Genomic DNA, 20,931 nt, shown 5'->3' on the forward strand with positions numbered 1-20,931 from the left:
GCTGCCCCGACATCATGCCAGCGCATATTGGGAATGGCATAGGCGCTGATCGTTTTTCTATCGCCCTCTATACCGGCCTCCTCCTATCGAAAGGGGAGGAGGCCGCTTCCAAATAGAGCACATTTCATTCATAATGTTGTAAATCCAAGCCCATTATCTATTCATGATTTGAATCCTGGGTTGTGTGAAATCCCAGAAATAAACCCTAGACAAAGCGAATCTGTCAACTAAGGTGTAGGTCTATTAGGTTAAAAGGCTTCAAAGTCAGTTTAGAAAAAGAGAAAAGAAGAGGAGGAGAAACGAGCAAAAGATGTATCCTGAAACAATCAGAATCAGAATGCTTTATTAATCCCTAAGGAAATTATGTTGATTACAGTTGCTGCAAAAGGGAATTGTAAAAATAGAGTAACAGTAACAGACTAAACTCCATTATGTTACAGATTTTACACATTTAAGAAATAGCACTAATATATAAAGATCGCTCAATTATAAATATCAAGGATTAGCAGAGGTCATTATAAATAAACAATAAATATTCTTGACAAGAATATTGCAGAACAGAAATGACTGTGTGTATAAACCGCCCCCACTGATGTCTTCATTATTCAGGCGTGTGAATCCAATTCATGAAGAACGTCGTCATTATCCTCTGGAGGAATATTTCAGCACGTATCTGTCTGCCACCGTAAAGGATCACAGCCAGTGCGTATGTGTGGTCGTAGATGAGATGGAAACAAAACCAGGAACCCACACGCAGGTGTCCATTCATTTGAGCGTCGAGCCTGTCACAAGGAAGAAAAAAATCATAAGTCACAACCATCAACTGCTTCAGCAATCCCTCACTAAACGGTGATTCATAATAATAACAGTCTTTATAAATCTGCACCAGAATGTGAAAGAAGTAGAACTATCTGCAGCTGATGTACGAACACCTATTTCTATCTCTCATCTTTGACCCTCGCCCATTTCCCTCACTGTCTTTTCTTTTCACTGATCACTGACCCTAACGTGTTTTTTTCGCGTTGCCTATTTAGTTTTACCGCTAAATACTCCACTCAGACTGAAACTCCTTTTGTGACACGACCCCCAAGCAAAATAATTAAATAAAGATATCATTTAACATAATAATCTAAAAGATTTTGATTAATCCTGTAAAAAAATTAAAATAATCAGTTAGCTGTAAGTTAAACGATTCGCTGTTCTGTGAGGTGGCATTATTGGTTGTACTGGCAATTAATATTAGGCACTGTTAGGTCTGGTGAGGAGTGTATGTTTATTATACTTAGCATTTTTGTATATGTGCGTATGTATGATTTTTTTAAATTACTACTCATGATGATGACGAGATGGAAGGAGGAAGAGAGGCAAAGAGTGATTCACAGGCAGAGCCGAGTTTATTTCCCACAGTTTTTTAAATCTGTTGCCTTATGGTTCCAAGTGCTGTCACTAATCTTTGCATTTTATTATTATCTCATAACACTGGTTTAATCATATACCATCGATCCTATATGGACTGTGTCTGCAGTCTCAAATCAACACAGCCCTGCCCTCCAGCAGTATCAGGAGCAGGAGCAGCTGCAACCCCTTAAGAGCAACATTGTACCCATCAGGTAAAACATGGACTGTTTGCTTTGCATTTCTGTGAAGCTTTGCCGACACCTTATTTCCAAATTATTGTTGTGCTTTGTAATAAAATATTGTATATTCGTTAAATGTTTGTTTTATTGTTCATTGTTTATTTTTAAGGTATCAAACGTTCAATAAGCATGCAAATATTTCAAAGCTCGTTACATCAAAGAGAAATGTAATATTCAAAAAGATCCTTAGCGGATTCGGGCAAAACACAAAAACATATTTACATTTCGGCAAATGTAGCATCCAAGTTTTGTTTTTTGTTTTGTTTTTTGTTTTTATTTTTACCTTGGGTTCCTAAAGAACGTCGTCATTATTCTCTCTAGGAATATTTGAACAAGTTTCTCTCTGCCACCATAAAGGATAACAGCTAGTCCGTCAGTCTGCTCGTAGATGAGATGGAAACGAAACCAGGAACCCACACACAGGACATACAGCGGAGTGGAACCTTCACCGTGTCCATTTATTTCAGCTTCAAGCCTGTCACAAGGAAGAACAAATCATAAGTCACAACCATCAACTGCTTCAGCAATCCCTCACTAAACGGTGATTCATAACAATAACAGTCTTTATAAATCTGCACCAGAATGTGAAAGAAGTAGAACTATCTGCAGCTGATGTACGAACACGCTTCTCTCTGTCCACCTATTTCTATCTCTCATCTTTGACCCTCACCCATTTCCCTCAAGTCTTTTCTTTTCACTGTTTACTGACCCTCACGTGTTTTTGACAATGCTTACATATTTTTACCGCTAAATATTCCACTCAGACTGAAACTCCTTTTGTGACATGACCCCCAAGCAAAATAAATAAATAAAGACCTTCATTTAACATAATAATCTAAAAGATTTTGATTAATCCTGTAAAAAAAAAAATCAGTTAGCTGTAAGCTAAATGATTCGCTGTTCTGTGAGGTAGAATTATTGGTTGTATCGGCAATTAATATTAGGCTCTGTTAGGTCTGGTGAGGAGTGTATGTTTATTATATTCAGCATTTTTGTACATGTTTTGTTCGCAGACCACACACTCACTCCCTCACCTACGGGTTCTTGTACGCCACCCCGTGGTTGCATTACTGGGCTGTTGTACCAAAGAGTGATAGTAATGAAGCAATAACCTTTTTTGCGTCCTGTGTGTTCTGACCGACACCCCAAGGTGAACACCACTGCTATTCAACCAACGCCTATACAGTCCTGGGTGAAACCCAAATTAATATCACTGGAAATTTCTTTTCGCTTTTCTCCCGTTTCACTCAGGTTGGAATCTGCCCGCTACGCTGCGTCAGGATGAACAGAATCACCTTTTTGCGGCCACATTCCTGTCCGGGCAGTGAATGTGCAGGGAACCCTGGGCACACTGAGACAGATAGTGACAGATAGTGACTGCTGGTTTTATCAGACATGGACGCAGAAACAGAAAGAAGTCTGTTTCTGTGAAGCTTTGCCGACACCTTACTCACAAATCATTGTTGTGCTTCAGTACATTTTACCTGAAAGTTTTATTCAAGTCAGGTCAACTGAACAAACTTGTGTTCGCTTTATTTAATTTATAAACTTAAACAAAGTAAGTTGTAATTCTGTTAAAGTGATTTAACCCTAGTTATACTGCATAATATGACTTTAAACACGAAGCTCAGATTTGTAATTAAATATTGCATATTCGTTAAATGTTTGTTTGTTTTGTTGTTTATTTTCTGTTGTTTATTTTAAGGTATCAAAGGTTCAACAAGCATGCAAAATAGTTCAAAGCTGGTGTAACTGCTCCTGAAGGTTTTTCATGTTTGAAATAGAATAAACGGCCATGCTCCCACTGATGTTTAACCAGTATTTTAATCTTCTTTTCACCAGCAAACACCGTGAAAAACTATGGTGAATTGATCGATGAAAAACACAGATATTATGTCAGCCGAATAAAATTACAACTCAAATAAAACGTACACACAAAGTAAATGCAGCAACATAACGTGTGCGCCTTTCTACTGAACATTCATGAGCAATTGTAGTCCATATCGTCCATATTTTCACCTTGTACACAAGCCAGCCTACTCTTTCTGGCTCGAGCCTTCAGTGTCTGGTGACATGTGCGCTTAATTGAGCATCACCCCAAAGCAGGCGCACCACAAAGGCGCCACACTCAGGTCCACCAGTAGGTGGCGATAACACGACATGAACCCAGATTAAACACCAAATTTTGAACATTGCAATCGCATAATAATTACATTTCAATGCGACAGCTACAGCTGGTAACGTCAAAGAGAAATGTAATATTCGTAAAGATTCTTGGCGGATTAGGGCAAAATACAAAAACAAATTTACATTTCGGCAAATGTAGCATCCAAGTTATATCATTTTTGTACCTCGGGTTCCCGAAGAACATCATCGTTATTCTCTGAAGGAATATTTCAGTAAGTTTCTCTCTGCCACCGTAAAGGATCACAGCCAGTCCGTCAGTCTGATCGTAGATGACAAGGAGACAAAACCAGTAACCGACACACAGGGCAAACAGCGGAGTGAAACCTTTACTGTGTCGATCCATTTGAGCGTCGAGCCTGTCACAAGGAAGAACAAGTCATAAGTCACAACCATCAACTGCTTCAGCAATCCCTCACTAAACGGTGATTCATAACAATAACAGTCTTTATAAATCTGCACCAGAATGTGAAAGAAGTAGAACTATCTGCAGCTGATGTACGAACACGCTTCTCTCTGTCCACCTATTTCTATCTCTCATCTTTGACCCTCGCCCATTTCCCTCAAGTCTTTTCTTTTCACTGTTTACTGACCCTCACGTGTTTTTGACAATGCTTACATATTTTTACCGCTAAATATTCCACTCAGACTGAAACTCCTTTTGTGACACGACCCCCAAGCAAAATAAATGAACAAAGACCTTCATTTAACATAATAATCTAAAAGACTTTGATTACGTCTGTAAACAAATAATTAATCAGAAACAGTAAGATTATATAAAGTTGATAAGTAGCCTATCATCCCAGACTATTATCTTCGGTAACTACACCTAGCACGAGGAACTAGGTGTAGTAAGATTTTAGTTTCAAACTTTATATAAAGTTTATAACTAAAATGCAGTTAAATAATGAATTAGTGAATAAAAATTAGCACCTACACCTTTTGCGGTATTTTCCACTGCTGTAGTAAACTCACACACTGGATGTGTACAGGGCCTTCTTCTAGCTCAGGAGGATGGATCCTATTTGCTTCCAGAGTCGGTACAAAGTTTTACTCCGAAGAGAGGCGACCTGAGGTGGGAGAAGGAGAACAAATCACAGATGGGTCAAATATCACATAAAATTTAAAACGGCAGGCACACGTTCGCCAAAATTAGAAACAAAAGAACTATGAACTTTAGTCGCTTACCTTAATTAAGAATACCTTTCTTCTTCTTTTTCTTCTGTTTAAGCCTTTAGAAGGTAGACCTTCGTTTATCTCAGCTGGTGTAATGTGTATAAGTGCCGTCTAGTGTGAGACATCCCTTTTATAGGCCCTTAGGTAACTGCGCCACTTCGACCAAGACAGCCAATCAGAAAAGACGAGGAATTTCGTTGTTCGCGCCAGAAACAAAAAGCCAGAGGCGCAAACCCACGTTGTTCGCACCAGAGACAAAAAACCAGAGGCGCGAACAACGTGGGTGACTCTAATTGGCTGTCAATCAGAATTTCGTCACCCATTTGATTTTATGGGCGCAGTTTGCGAGCAAAACAGGCTACACGATTTGTAAAGAATGTTGTTGTGATGAATCACCGTTTAACGAGGATTTGCTGCAGCAGTTGATGGTTGTGACTTATGACTTATTCTTCCTTGTGACAGGCTTGATGCTCAAATGGATGGAGACGGTAAAGGTTCCACTCCGCTGTTTGCCCTGTGTGTGGGTTACTGGTTTCGTCTCCATCTGGTTTCATCTCCAAACCCTTTTTGGTGACCTGGGCGAACACAATTGTACATTAACATATTTTATTGTAAAAACGATTGTCGGAACCATACTGAATTTAACCAGACACACTTACTCACCTATCTATCTATCTGTCTGTCTGTCTGTCTGTCTGTCTGTCTGTCTGTGTGTGTGTGTGTTCTTGCTTTTACAAACTGCAATTTGTAAAATCAGATTTCACTTAAGAATCCTACTAACCTACTAAACATTACAATTCACACCATAGTATAATAAGTATAGTACTAAAAAGGAGATAAAAAGGCCAAAATCAACTTTTGTGCTGGGGTCCTGTTTGCCTAAGCAAACATCTTCATTTTCATTTGCTGCATCTTTGCACTGAGCCTTTGTCCATCCAGATTCATTAAAATCTGACAAAACTCAAAAGTGTACTTGTGGTCATTTGGATAGCTCAGATCAAGTGCATAAATCAGTCCAAAGAGGACGATGAATGCCATGATTACACTGCCGAGGTTGTTCATAACTGTACTACCTTCAATGACAACTCCCACATCCTCTGGCTACAAATCAGGTATCATACAAAAATAAAAATAGCTTCAAATACAGTCACCACAATAAAAGAATATGACTTAACAACATTACTTCAGTTATATGTCTGTGAAGGTTCTCAGTCATCCAGGTCATCGTAGTCAAAGGAGCTTGCAAAGAAAAGCGTCTGGACTTCTTTAAGTTACTTGAAGACGTTTCACCTCTCATCCGAGAGAGATGAGAGGTGACAACACAGAAGAGCCACCTCCACAGGACAAGACTCAGCAGTCCATCTGCATCTTAAGGATAAAGGACACTCTTTCGAGGATGCCAATGTTCACATTTTGGACAGAGAGGACAGATGGTTTGAAAGAGGAGTGAAAGAAGCCATCTATGTCCACTGTGAGCGACCATCTTTGAACAGAGGCGGGGGTTTACGACACCAACTCTCTGCCATCTATAATCCAGTTTTGAGATCCCTTCCCAGACGCCTTAACGCCCACTCACATCCTGGGCCATCTGACCTCAGGAATTCGCATGATAAGGTGGGGCCAGGTTTCACAATGAACACACCCGAAACTCTGGCTGATTGGGACCCACACCCAGTTTCACACCTTGGCTCAGGCGATTAGAGGATCATCAGGGGGTCCTTTTGTCCCTCTGTGGGGGGATACTCCCACTAGGTTTATATCTGGGACTCTCCACCATTTGACCTTAGAACTGAAGAAGCTTCTCGGATGAGAGGTGAAACGTCTTCAAGTAACTTAAAGAAGTCCAGACGCTTTTCTTTGCAAGCTCCTTTGACTACTTCAGTTATAGTACACCAACATCTCTTATACATTAGCACTAAGGGAACACTGAATGACCTTCTGGTTTTTGTTCATAAAACTACTCATCTAAGATTACCACAAAGTAAAAGATCTCTCAGCAAAATTATGCAACATTTTAGGCACTATTGCCCCGATCAAATCAGTGAGCTGGGATTTTTTATTCTAAACATGAACCACTGTTACCAATTGGTTTTGGCACAAAACCTTCGGCCTTCTGTTAGAAAGCGATGATAAAGAGGAACTTCATCTTTCAGCACAACACAACGATTGCCTAATACTTACTCTGAGTTGTCTGTTTAGTGGGATATATACCACTAAACAGGCAACATTGTCTTATGTTAGTGGTATACCACTAAACATGCGATTGCCTTATACCCACTCACTAGAAGAGAAATAGGTGAACATACAGAGAGAAGCGCATTCCTGTTTTGTGTGTCTGTACATCAGTAGCAGATTCTTCTTTGTCTTTCACATTCTGGTGAAGATTTATAATCCAACCTGTTTCACTGCCAAGTAGTAGTGAATCGCTGAATTAGAAGGATCCGTGTATACTTATATTCTTCTGTTAATATACAGGTAAGTAGCCTAACTTAAGGATGAAATGTACTGGTTTAACATTGTTCCTAATTTTGGTTGACTTTTGCCTGTTAGCTGCTCCAAGTTGCTTCAGTTTTACTTGTTTAAAAGTACTGCAGTGTTTTCTTGGACGCGTCTGCAGCTGTCGGCGATTGTGACTTATGATTTGTTCTTCCTTCTGACAGACTTGAAGCTGCAATGGATGGACACAGTGAAAGTGTCATTCTGTTGTTTGTCCTGCCTGTGGATTCGTGGTTTAGTTTCCATCTCATCTACGACCAGGCTGACGGACTGGCTGTGATCCTTTACGGTGACAGAGGGAGGCTTGCTGCGATATTCCTCCAGAGTGTAATTGACTATGTGCACGTTAGCATATGCTACTTCCGGTGCAGAAACTCCTGTGGGGAGCTTTGTTTCCGGTGTCCTATTCGCGCCTGGTTTACGGTCCAAAACAAGTTAAGCAAATGAATGAATCAAGCGGCGATTTACATTTCTATAGATGTCTTGGGCATTTACCCAATATATCTGTAAATGATGTTCATTGACTTGTCGATATTTTTCCCCGCACCTCAGAGCAAAAGAGAAAAGGGATTAAAATGTTATATTTCTCAGCTGTCCCTCGTTTATTGCGGGTGTTATGTTCTAAAAATAACCAGCGATAGGTGAAATCAAGTAGCCAATTTTATTTTTTGACGGTGCAAAACGTTTCGTGGACATACAGTACTGCACTTCAGAGTCACACTGCTAGCGATCGATGCAGCGATTCTGTACTGTACAGGAGAGACGTCACGGAGGAGATCGTCTGCAGCGATCAGGACGCAGGACACAATGTGACGTAAAAAAAGCATGCAAACTTGCACTAAAAAATCCGCGAAACAGCGAGGTGAAAGGTGAACCGCGTTATAGCGAGGGACCGCTGTAATTTTGAAGGTAAGTCACAACATACCCTTCGTAAATACTAATGTATAGAAACCAGCAATCATTCATTTTTTGTGTGGCTTTTTTCACGGTATGTTAACATGCTGTGTAGGTGTGTACTTGACTAGCTGATATCGACATAATGGGGGAAACATCTGGTTTGACTATTCTTCACCTGTAGTTTGAATGCTGAACATTTGCCTGTTTAAATCATAAGACCAGTCACTATACAGAGATGTGCTTCTGAATGTGGACGATGTGTCTTCTGCTGCAGTAATGCAGTTCTGCTTGTGTTGAGTGATGTAAACAACTGATCGATCTAAACGCTTTAAACGTCAAAATTGATCATTAGATTTTTTATGACACAACAGTGGTGAGTGTTCCCACCTTCTGCTCTTTGTAACTTAACGCGATCTTTCCGTTTTCGAGTTTTGGACATGATTTTGGAGTATATCTTCGCAGTAGCGATTGACCGCAAAGTAAAGCTACCGGAAATGCACAACCCCACATCCGGTCTCAAACCAGGAAGTTAGCATTGTCTCGTGCACATAGTCAATAATGTGAATTATTTATCCTCCACGAGAGTTCATTTGCACTATATTGTGTTATGTTGTTTGTGACTGTATTGTTTCATTTGTTAATAAAAGAAGAAGAAAAAAAAATTGTAAACTGAAAAAAAACTAAAAACTAAAAAAAATAATGTGAATTATTGTTTGCAAGATGGTTTGTTCCACAATAGATTGTGTTGCTGCACGGACGTTTTAGAGTGTCACACAAGTAAGGATTGTTAGGCTGTATGTTGCTGTTGTACATGGCCCAGGACCAATCTGAGTCGCATGACTTGTTAATAAAACTTACTACCCCGTTGGGTAGGAAATAGATATTCTGGAGTCTGTCGTGAATGAGACCAGAATATAACATGGTGGCAGCGGAGCGGACAGCGGAGCAAGCTGCACGGCCGGAGTGAACCCCCGGGAGACGCCTGTCGGAGCGGTGAGCAACTAGCGGCTAATCGAGTTAGCACCGCCGCGAGGCATGGAGGGCCTTAAATCGCCGCCGACGCTGGTATTGGACTCCAGTAACCTATCACGGACATGGAAGACCTGGATGGACGAGTTTATGCTCTATGTGGAGCTGACCATGGACTCAGACGGCGAACAGAAAAAAGTAAGCCTGTTCAGTTATCTCGTTGGTGAGAGCGGCAGGGAGCTGCTAGACACGCTAATGGGCGACACGGCGAGAGATCGGTGGACAGTTAAGGACATTATTGAGAAGTTTGACGATCATTGCAATCCTGTAGTTAATGAAACTGTGGAGCGTTATCGATTCTTCACGAGAAACCAAGGCGCCAGTGAGACAATCGACAGCTATGTGACGGAGTTAAAGCTGCTGACAAAAACGTGCAATTTTGGAGTAATAAGGGACTCACTGATTCGTGACAGGATTGTATGTGGACTTAACAACCCGAGTTTGAGGGAGAGACTGCTGCGTGAGAAAAACATGACACTGGATGCATGCATACAGCACTGCAGAGCCGCGGAGCTGTCGCGGGAAAACAGCAAAACCATTTCGGGAGCTGCAGTGGAGGAGGTGCATGCTGTGCGTGGAGCTGCGCGCCAGAAACGGATCGGCGACGCAGTGGACTGTAAGTTTTGTGGCAGAACACATGAAAAAAAGAAAGAAAAATGTCCAGCATACAGGAAGAAATGTAAAAAGTGTGGCAGAGAAAACCACTTTGCAGTTAAATGCACGGCACATTCAGAGCAGAAGAGAAGGATGAATGTACACAACGTGACAGCATGTGAGAGTGATGAGTATGAGGACGTTCTCTGTGTTACAGAGGCAGACACACATGATTCAACTACAAAGAACACTGACAAAGTGAGAGGCACTCAACTCTTTGCAGGCATGCTGATGGGCGATGAGATTGTAAACTTTCAGATTGACTGTGGTGCCAGTTGTAATGTAATGCCAATCCACATGCTAAGCCCGAACACACAGTTGGAGGACACACAGACAGTGTTGATGATGTACAACAAAAGTAAGATAAAGCCATTGGGAAAATGCAAAGTTAAGCTACGTAACCCGAGAAATCAGAAACTGTATCGGTTGGAGTTTCAAGTGGTTGACAAAGACTGTAAAGTACCACTGCTGGGCAAGAGAGCCAGCGAAGCGATGAAACTCATAAAAGTACACTATGAAAACATCTTGAAACTGGACAGCATCATTACTTCAGAGCACCCAACAGCCAATGAGTGGAACATGGATCAGATTAAAAACAGAGTATGCCGATGTCTTCACAGGAGATGGCTGTTTGGAGGGAGAGTTAAGGCTCGAGGTGGATGAAACTGTGAAACCAGTGCAGTTACCAAAACGGCGTGTCCCTATTGCAATGATAAAGCCGTTAAAAAAGGAGCTTCAAGATCTTCAGAGCAGAGGGATCATTACACCAGTAGAATGCAGCACAGACTGGATCAGTGGGATGGTTGTGGTCCAAAAGCAGAGTGGGGACTTAAGAGTGTGCATAGATCCAAAACCCTTAAACAAAGCCCTACAACGGAGCCACTTCCCATTGCCCACCATTGAGGACATTTTGCCAGATCTGTCAAAGGCTAAAGTGTTCTCTGTCTGCGATGTGAAGAGTGGATTCTGGCACGTGAAACTGGAGGAGGAATCGAGCTACCTGACAACATTTTCGACTCCATTTGGACGCTACAGATGGCTGAGGATGCCAATGGGGATAAGTCCAGCTCCGGAAGTGTTCCAGAGGAAGCTCACACAAGCTTTGGATGGACTGGCAGGGATCTACATCATTGCAGATGATGTGCTGATCACGGGTCAGGGAGACACAGATGCTGGAGCAGTACGTGACCATGACGAGAAGCTGAGACAGTTTTTGACTCGTTGCAGGCAGAAGTACATTAAGTTGAACGCAGACAAGTTTAAACTTAAACAGAAGGAGACTACGTACATTGGACATCAGCTGACATGCAACGGTCTGAAAATAGACCCAGAGAAGGTTAGGGATATAGAACAAATGCCCAGACCTACAGACATGAAGGCAGTACAGAGACTGTTAGGTATGGTGAACTACTTAGCAAAGTTTTGCCCACATCTGTCTGACCATTGCGACATACTGAGACAACTGACACACAAAGACAGTGAGTGGAACTGGACGACTCGACATGAAGACGCATTCCAGAGACTGAAAGAGACTATAGCAGAGGCTCCAGTCCTGAAGTACTACTGCCCAGAGGAAGAGCTGACAGTACAATGTGACGCTTCTGACAAAGGGTTAGGTGCAGCACTCATGCAGAAGGGTAAGCCTGTGGCTTTTGCGAGTAGAGCACTTACACGTACAGAGCAAGGTTATGCCCAGATCGAAAAGGAGCTTTTGGCTGTAGTTTTCAGCATGGAGAAGTTTCATCAGTACACATATGGTCGTAAAGTGGTGGTACACAGTGATCACAAACCCTTAGAGACCATTGTAAGAAAACCGTTGTTGAGTGCACCCAAACGGTTGCAAAGGATGCTTATGCGCATTCAGAAATATGACATAGATGTGGTGTATGTGCCAGGCAAAGACATGTTATTAGCAGACACGTTGAGCAGGGCATATCTTCCAGAGTGCTCACCACAGAGCTCCATAGAGGAGGAAATAGAGAGCATTAACATGGTCACCCATGCACCCATCTCACCTGACAGACTAAACAGCATAAGGACTGCTACACAGGAGGACAAGGCACTACAGATCCTCATAGATACAATTCAGAGGTTGGCCGACTGACAAAAGAGACACTGACGGTGACATCAGACCATTCTTCTCATTCCAGGATGGACTTGTGTTTAGAGGTGAACGTGTTGTTGTCCCGACTACCATGAGACAGGAGATCATAGCTAGACTACACTCGACACACCTAGGTGTAGAAGGTTGTCTAAGGAGAGCCAGAGAGTGTGTGTATTGGCCAGGCATGAACGAACAAATTAAGACTTATGTGACTAAGTGTGACATCTGCAGGTCAGTTGACTACAGACAGCAGAAAGAGACCTTGGTCCCACATGAGATCCCGACTAGACCATGGGCTAAGGTGGGCTCAGACCTGTTTATGTTTGACAACAAGGACTACCTTATCACAGTGGACTACTATTCAAACTTCTGGGAAATTGACTATCTCCCGGACACTAAGTCCACCACAGTGATTAGAAAGTTGAAGGCTCACTTTGCCAGACAGGGCATCCCGGACATTGTTGTTTAAGATAATGGACCACAGTATACGTCCGGTGAGTTTCTGAGATTTAGTCGACTGTGGGGTTTCCAGCATAAAACATCTTCACCAGGTTACCCTCAGAGTAACGGGAAGGCTGAATCAGCAGTGAAGACAGCAAAGAGGCTACTGCTAAAGGCAAAAATGGCGGGGCAAGACCCGTATCTTGCGATTCTGGACCATCGCAACACACCATCACAAGGCCTGGAGACCAGCCCAGCTCAGAGGCTGCTCAGCAGGAGGACGCAGACGCTTTTGCCAACCAGGACGAGCCTGCTAAGACTAAACGTTATTCCAGCCCTGCGGGAGTTGGAGATGAAACAGAAGCGCCAAAAATTGTGCTATGACCGATCAGCACGAGATATGGACTCTTTGAAGCTAGGGGACAGTGTCAGAGTTCAGCCTTTTGACCGCCATTCCACTTGGAGCAGGGGAGTGGTGATTGGGAGTGTTGACCCGAGGTCCTATGAGGTTCAGTTGGACTCTGGAAGTGTCCTGAGGAGGAATCGGAGGCACCTGAGACGTGCAGGCGTGATGGATCAAGAAAATGCCATGACAGACACTGGGGCACTGACCAGCTCCGTGACAGCTCCTTCAGAAACTCGTGAGCAGCAGATCAAGACTGACGAGGTATCAGGGGGTGTCAGGACAAGGTCAGGCCGCAAAGTGGTTCCACCACTTCGGTACAAGGACTATGTTACATAATGAGGATTTATTGTTTGTTGTTTGAGGGGAAGAGTTGTGTATTCTGTGGATATTGATGTTCACTACAGCTTACAGAAATGTACATGTTTGAATAGTGGAATGCTTTTGTATTCTTTGAGTGTTTCATATTGTTTTCTCCCTCAGTAAGAAGAAGGACAAATCAAAACAAAAAAGGACTTCTGTTTTTTTTCCAAAAAACAAAAAAAAGAAAGAAGAAAAAAAAAAAAAAGAGAAGGGATGTAATAATGTGAATTATTATTTGCAAGATGGTTTGTTCCACAATAGATTGTGTTGCTGCACGGACGTTTTAGAGTGTCACACAAGTAAGGATTGTTAGGCTGTATGTTGCTGTTGTACATGGCCCAGGACCAATCTGAGTCGCATGACTTGTTAATAAAACTTACTACCCCGTTGGGTAGGAAATAGATATTCTGGAGTCTGTCGCGAATGAGACCAGAATATAACACAGAGAATGATGATGGAGTTCTTTAGGAACTGGATTCCCAGGCCTGAGTGACCAAGACCATCAGTGACCTGTGTTTGCACAGCCTCCACGCAGAGAGCAGCTGGGAACCTCTGCGGCGCCTTCAGCATCAAACAGTGGCTGCACAGATTAAATGTTGTTGATGTTCTTTAAAATTCAATAATGAATTAATTAAAATAAAAAAGTAAAAGTTATTTTTCCTTCTTATTATTCCATACAGGCGTAAACAAATAAAATTGTCTTGCTTGTCTTTTTATTTCGGCACCGACGTGGAGGATTGAAGAGGACGTGTGGCTGTCTTGGTATTTTAAACAGACTTTTTTGAAATTTTAGTGTTTTTACCATTTGTGCGCACTCTGTCTACTCGCAGCTGGATTGTTACAATTTTACTTTTATATTGTTATATTTTGAGTCTCGTCGCCCCTGACCAGGGCGGGTTTTTTTCCTTGTTTTTGTTAAATATAATTTTTTTTACAAGAAACTTATCCATCCAAAGTTATCCACTACCTTGACTCCCCACTGTTCTGTCCTGTTTAGAAGTGGTTACTCTTCCAAACGGACCCACCACATTAACATATAAAAAAATAAATATTGAATAAATATTAGAACCAAATTAAAGTTCTCCGGCCTGTTTAAAATAGCAAAAGCTTTCTGTCCTGTTTCAACGATCCTCAAGAGCCCCCTCCCATTTAAATGTGTTCTGATCGCAATAACCAGGGTGTCACCTGACAAAAAGGCAGCCTCGACTGAGATTTCCCCAAACTGTAAAACGAAGTCAAGTGAAAATGATTTACTTACTCTTCTTCACAAGGGCGTAGATTTGGCATGGACGGAAGGGACATGTCCCCACCAATATCCAGCGATTATTGAATTGTCCTCACCAATAATTTGATCTCTTCGAGTAAAGAAAAACAAACCCGATAGAAAGAAAAAACGATCTGTCGACGTCTCATTCACCCAGCGGTGCAGAAAGAGTTAAATTACGTTCTCTACTGGAGTCCTACCTCATGTGACAAATATGGCCAATGTGATTGGCTGAGCCTTTCAGGGAGCTCTGTTTAGTTTTAGCAGTGGCAAGCCTGCGCTGCGAAGAGGAGAGGAGGATGGCAGCAAAGAGGAAGAACCTGGATATAAGTATTTTTCAAAGAAACCTGTAAGTTTCTTAAAGTCAAGTTCACTCATATAATGTATCCGTCATAATAATGTTACAGGCTATGCTAGGCTTTGGCCCACATCAGTCTAAAATTGTATGTAACCATGAATAACGTGTTTTGGAAACTAACTGCACAACATGCAGCACTATTAGTTCTCTCAGTCTCCCACAGTAGCATTTCTAATTTTGACTGAAACTGTCAGACAAAACGGCAGCTTTGAGCAAGCCAGGATATTAGTTTACAGAGGCTGCTAGAATTATATGTCTAACGTTAAAATGTTGGTGACACAATAATTTCATCCTAATGGCACTGACATATTCATAGGGTTCATTTCTGAGACAAAATGTAATGAGGTAGTCATGATTTTGCAAATATCCACCTTGTAGTGCAGTTTGCACAGTTTAAAAATGCACTCACCCTACAAACATTACTGATGAGTCAAGATCTGCACAAATTGACAGAAACACTGAAGCAACTACACATTTTATTCTTATTGTCATGTATGTCCTATTTGTCAGGTGACAGAAGAACCAACACAAAGCTCAGAGAGTAATGGTGACACAAGATCACAGGTGAAATTGGATGAAGACATGATGGTTCATGACTGTATTTGAAGCACATGTGTGACTGCATGTATTTGAATGTCTCACTGTTATTTATCAGGTGACAGAGGCAGCTCTGCCATGTTGTAGCTCGGACAGAGGTGAAGAGGCGAGGTCACAGGTGACTGACTGATGATTTGGTGCTATAGATTAACTAGTATTTATTATCATGACAGTTGTTAGGCTGCTGATGTAAATTGATTCATTAGTGTATATTTGACAAAGAATCTGAATTGACATGTCTCACTTTTTATATGGCACGAATCAGTGTGTTATTTTATCAGGTGGCAATATGTCCTAGTGCAGTCAGAGGGGAAGAGCCAGGGTCAAAGGTGAGGCACATCAAGCACAGAATAATAATTGTAATCTGAGGATAAAATGCATGTACTGAGGCTGAAAGAAGCTTCAGTGCTCTCAGAAGACTAAAAAGTTGGCTAAGGTCAACAATGACTGAAATGAGATTAAACAATGCTGCTGTATGCCATGTCCACCAGGAGACACTGGACAGTATAGATGTAAAACAAATATGCCAGCAGTTTATCTCAGTTAAAGAGAGGAGCAGACATGTGTTTGGCTCCTTCACATAGTGGACATTGAGTTGTTGTGTGGGGCATGTAGTCCATGTCTGTTGCTGTAACAGTAGTTCATGTTTAGAATAAAAAATCCCAGCTCACTGATCTGATCGGGGCAATAGTGCCTAAAATGTTGCATAATTTTGCTGAGAGATCTTTTACTTTGTGGTAATCTTAGATGAGTAGTTTTATGGACAAAACCCACCAGGTCATTCAGTGTTCCATTAGTGCCAAAATATAACAGATGTTGGTGTACTATAATTGAAGTAATGTTGTTAAGTCCTTAAAGTCATATTCTTTTATTGTCATGACTGTATTTGAAGCTATTTTTATTTTTGTATGATACCTAATTTATATGGAATATGGCTGAAGTAAACTAAACTCTAAAATACTTAGTCAGTCATTTGTTTAATAGTAATTTAACATTATATAATTCACATATAAAACTATGAATTGTGATTTTAAATGGTTTAAAAGCATGTAGAATAGCATATGTAGGCAAGTATATTTCTCCTCTTTTTATTAAGAAGCAAAAACAAAAAGAGGAAAAAAAAAAAAAGAAACAGGGCAGGGTTGAATCATACGTCCCCACCAATGCCAAAACCAAATCTACGCCCTTACTTCTTCAGATAGTGTACACAGGTAGAGTCGGAGTCTGTCTGTCTCACACTGAGCTGAGGAACAGGTCAAGCGATGCAGTACAAAGGCCTCCCTGTAGAAACCCTCAGCATGTCAGCAACACAGAGATGCCATTTAATTTCACTCACCTTTATCATTGTTCTCCCCTCCCAAAGAAACGGTATTTCTCTACAGACGCTCCTAAGAGAAATTCACAGCATCAGACATCTTTCTAAAGCACTGCAGAAAAAATCATAAATATCACCAACAACTGACAGAGAGAAAAGCCAGCAAGTATATCCTCTCTGTTTTTCACTTCTGAACGGGGGAAGTCCTCAGACCTGTGACTTGTTCAGTGTTGGGGAGTAACAGAATACATGTAGGCCTACCGGCGTTACGTATTTAGAATACAAAATATGAGAAACTGTATTCCGTTACAGTTACAGTTTTAAAATACAGTTACTTTGTTGAAATAAATGGATTACACGGAGGTCTTTTTCTGTTTCATATGTTAGGTAACGTTTTGATTTGCACTCCAGTATGAACACCCATCCCCCAACCCGAGGATCACCACAACATAACCTAACACACCTACACCTTAGTTCACAGATTCACTTTGTCTCGGGTTTATTTCTGGGATTTCGCACAACCCAGGATTCAAATCATGAATACATAATGGGCTTGGATTTACAATATTATGAATGAAATGTGCTGTATTTGGAAGCAGCAGGGCTCTCCTCCCCTTTCGACGGGTTGTGTGAGAGACTTTAAATCATCAAACTGTAAATTATGAATTTTAAATTGTTATTGATCCCTTTACCCCTGGTCCCAAAGTGTATATTTATGTTCTTACTCTTCTTGTATTCATTGTTTACTTGCACTGTAACTGGAGCCTCGTCGTCTCGTCTCTCTATATACTGGACTGTATGTAGCGGAGATGACAATAAAGTTTATTTTGACTTCAGCAGCAAGCAGGAGCACCGAGGGCTCTCGTGCTCAGTCTTCGCATATAGAAAACATCGGTGCAGATCATAAGTCTGTATCATAATCTCTGGTGTTTTCGTGTTTGTTGGTTTGTTTTTATTTTGTTTTATTTTGCGAGTTGGTTATTAGATGCTGCTCCAGCCAGCCAGAGAATCCCCTGCCGCCATGCCCTCTCCTCTGTGCAGCAAGCAGCAGGCGCACCTCTTAACTGCAAATGTGGTAAACGAATGAGAACAAACAGGAACTACCGGTTTTGTAGTTTCAGACAACTCTTACCTTCAATCTCATGCAAATTCATCCCCGTCACCTTTAGTGGTCACTATAATTGACAGCTATTCGAAGGTTTGCTTGTGCATTGTTTCGTTGTTGCATATCAGTCAACACAGTGGACGCTTCCTAATGGCCAGTGATGGGAAGTGTAATTTATTTTACTCATAACCGAGATGGAAGTGAGAAATGCTGAACATGTGTGAAATAACTTGTAAATTTGTCCATAGCAGGACTCCCTTGCAGGTCAGATAAATATGCTAGCACCAAGTAGCATCTAAGGATTAATATAATTGTCATCATTTCTAAATATGCATAAGAGCATCTCTTAACTCACAACACCTCAAACTTTAAAGCACATGGGCTACAGCAGCAGAAGCCCACAGCTGGTGCTACTCCTGTCACATAATAACAGGAAACCGAGGCTACAATTCACACAGGCTCACCATAATTGGACAATAGAAGGTTGAAAAAAAAAATGTGTCTGGTCTGATGAGTCTCAATTTCTGCTGCAACATGTTGTGTTGTTCTGGCTACTGGTGGTGTAATGCTGTGGGGATAATTACCGAGTATTGTTTAAGCACCAAAGCCTACCTCAGTATTGTTGCTGACCGTGTCCTTTATGACCCCACTGTACCCATCTTCATCCTACCATTAATTAATGCTTCAATCTCTAATAATCAGCTATGTACCACAGGCCTTCAAGCTGGCAGTAAACCATTACTTAAAAAACCATCTCTTGACCCAGTAGTCTTAGCTAATTATAGGAAAATCCCCACCCTTCTTTTATTTCAAAAATTCTTGAAGGAGTAGTTGTCAAACAGCTAACAGATCATCTGCAGGGGAATAGCTTATTTTCAAAGTTTCAGTCCAGGGTACACTTTGTACTATATACTACATAGGTACTTTCGCCCTATGACAGGATAGACTCCAGGCACCTGCGACTCTAAGATTAGATAGATACATCTTTTGGGAGAAACAGGATTTTCTGGCAGTGGATGACAAACTGAATAAGTTAACCCAGATAAACTGACATGAGTATAACTTTTTTCCCCACTAAGATCACATCTACTTCCATGAAAACAGAAATGAGCTACAGCTATGTTACAAAGGCAGATGTTTAAATCTGGCAATAAATACAAACTCTTCTTAACACAAAGACAAAAAAGGACAAATTTCATTGTCAATCAGTTCACAAACTCATTTATTGCAGCGCACTTATGTGTAGACATTCATTTCCTTTCCACAGGACGGTAAGAGAACATTTCACCTGCTATCTTTAAAAAACTTTTCTGTACATCCTCCACCAAGAGGAGATTTACTAAGTCAACACCGGCTGGAGTCCCCTAACACGGATTCAAGGGGAAAACGGGGGCAGCTAGTTATAAAAACTAAGTTAGCACAGCAGCTGCAATCCAAATGTCAACAATACAAAAATAAATAATTGAGATTTTTTTCTGGATGAAAAATGGTGTAAATTGTTAATATTCTGATGTGGGTTAAGAGCAGGTTCTAATCTATGCAGTGCAAATGGAATATTTTACAACACATTTTCTCATCTGTACAAGTACAGCGCCACACTCACACTCAAGTCAACACACAGGTTCATCTTTACCCAACAATTCATCGCAGCACTTTGCTGTTTTCCCGCCTGTTTCACTGTTTTTAGTGGAATGTCAAATATCAAAGGCCTTCTGTCCTGACACAGTTTCAGCACTCATCAAGAGCCCTCTGCACTTTTATATAAACCATAAAAGAGATGCTGTTTGAACCATCGCGGTTCACTCTGTGCTAGAGTAGAGAATGAGAGTCACAGCTCTGAGTTATGATCAGAATAAGACTTGTTAGCTGAACAAACACAGTATGTTACTGTTAAAAATGCAGCTTTAAAAAGGCCGACTGAAGCCAGCACACCTCTGCTGTCTGTGTTCCTCTGATGTTTTTAATCAGTGGTGTGGCACCTTTATGCTTCAGATTGATGTCTTTGTTTTTCATGATCTCTACTTTCCAAACAGCTGCTGTCACATGTGTTATCACAGAGATCAATACTCCTGCTTTGAGCACAGGGCATCTGGAATGTTATGAATCTATTTTAGTGATTGATAATTAGTGATTGTCCAAAGCCTCAGTCCTCTCCCATTTAAATGTGATGCTCCAACACAAAGCTGCACAGAGCCCCAGTGTGAGCCTGTACATGTGAACATTCATTAAGACTCTGATCACAACAACCAGGGTTGTTGACAAAAATGCAACCTCGACTGAGATTTCCTTAAACTGTACAAAAAGTCAGGTGAACTTGATTTACTTACTCTTCTTCAGAAAGTGCACAAAGTTAGAGTCAGAGTCTGTACACCGTCTCACACCGAGCTGATACGAGTATAGCTACGACAGATTTAAGCCAAGGAGGCAAAAGGCTACGAGCGAAGCTGCTGACATGCACACACACAGATATTCTGTACAGTGATCAATCGCTTTATACAGCTTCTGTAAGGAAAAGCAACTCAACTAGTCTGAAGAGATTCATTACAGCTTTCCAGGAAGTTTACAACAACAGTTCCACTTTTAGGCAGCTGCTTGGAAAACCCCTTTAAAGCAAAGCAAAGAAACATGAAACGGCCAACGTCATCTTCCAAGGCAAACGGAGGAAGCAGTACCATGTTCGTCCAGCTGGAGATGTCCGAAAGTCTCCCTGTTCCCCAAAGTTGAAGCAGGAACAGTAAGAGTTTGTGTCTCTGCTGCTGAGAGGATCAGTTCAGATGAAAGGCGCGCCAAAACATTTAAGGCACCACTGGACGCTGGGAGTAGGCGGGCGATCGATGCAGTGCAGAGACTTGCGCTGCTCAGCACTCAGCTGGTTGTATGCGTTGTGGTACTCTCTGTCGAAGGCCTC

At 41.5% G+C, this 20,931-nt stretch overlaps 2 protein-coding genes across 5 annotated transcripts in view; both read right to left on the reverse strand.

Moving 5' to 3' along the window:
* Window positions 1-321: 321 nt before the first annotated feature.
* Window positions 322-14,984, reverse strand: LOC146391428 (uncharacterized). Of its 3 annotated transcripts, XM_084924385.1 has the most exons (6): window positions 14,643-14,984; window positions 5,010-5,572; window positions 4,761-4,891; window positions 3,989-4,180; window positions 1,921-2,112; window positions 322-782 (listed from the first exon to the last, which is right to left on the reverse strand). In XM_084924385.1, the coding sequence occupies exons 4-6, from the start codon at window positions 4,165-4,167 to the stop codon at window positions 602-604; spliced, it is 552 nt and encodes a 183-aa protein (XP_084780511.1). In that variant the 5' UTR covers window positions 4,168-4,180; window positions 4,761-4,891; window positions 5,010-5,572; window positions 14,643-14,984; the 3' UTR covers window positions 322-601. The 3 variants fall into 3 exon arrangements, with proteins under 3 accessions (XP_084780511.1, XP_084780510.1, XP_084780512.1); XM_084924384.1 differs by having other exon boundaries at window positions 4,759-5,572; XM_084924386.1 differs by lacking the exon at window positions 14,643-14,984 and having other exon boundaries at window positions 4,759-4,891; window positions 5,010-9,150.
* A 4,243-nt stretch (window positions 14,985-19,227) lies between these two features.
* Window positions 19,228-20,931, reverse strand: part of dennd4c (DENN/MADD domain containing 4C) — a 37,475-nt gene continuing 35,771 nt past the window's right edge. For both annotated transcript variants that reach the window (XM_084924383.1, XM_084924382.1), the window contains one exon: window positions 19,228-20,930. In XM_084924383.1, the coding sequence (XP_084780509.1) occupies window positions 20,794-20,930 (137 nt within the window). In that variant the 3' untranslated portion in view covers window positions 19,228-20,793. The remainder of the gene's footprint in view (window position 20,931) is intronic.

The sequence above is a fragment of the Perissodus microlepis genome, chromosome 3 (assembly GCF_051167445.1).
Source record: "Perissodus microlepis isolate ML-2025 ecotype Zambia chromosome 3, ASM5116744v1, whole genome shotgun sequence".
NCBI classification, from domain to species: Eukaryota; Metazoa; Chordata; class Actinopteri; order Cichliformes; family Cichlidae; genus Perissodus; species Perissodus microlepis.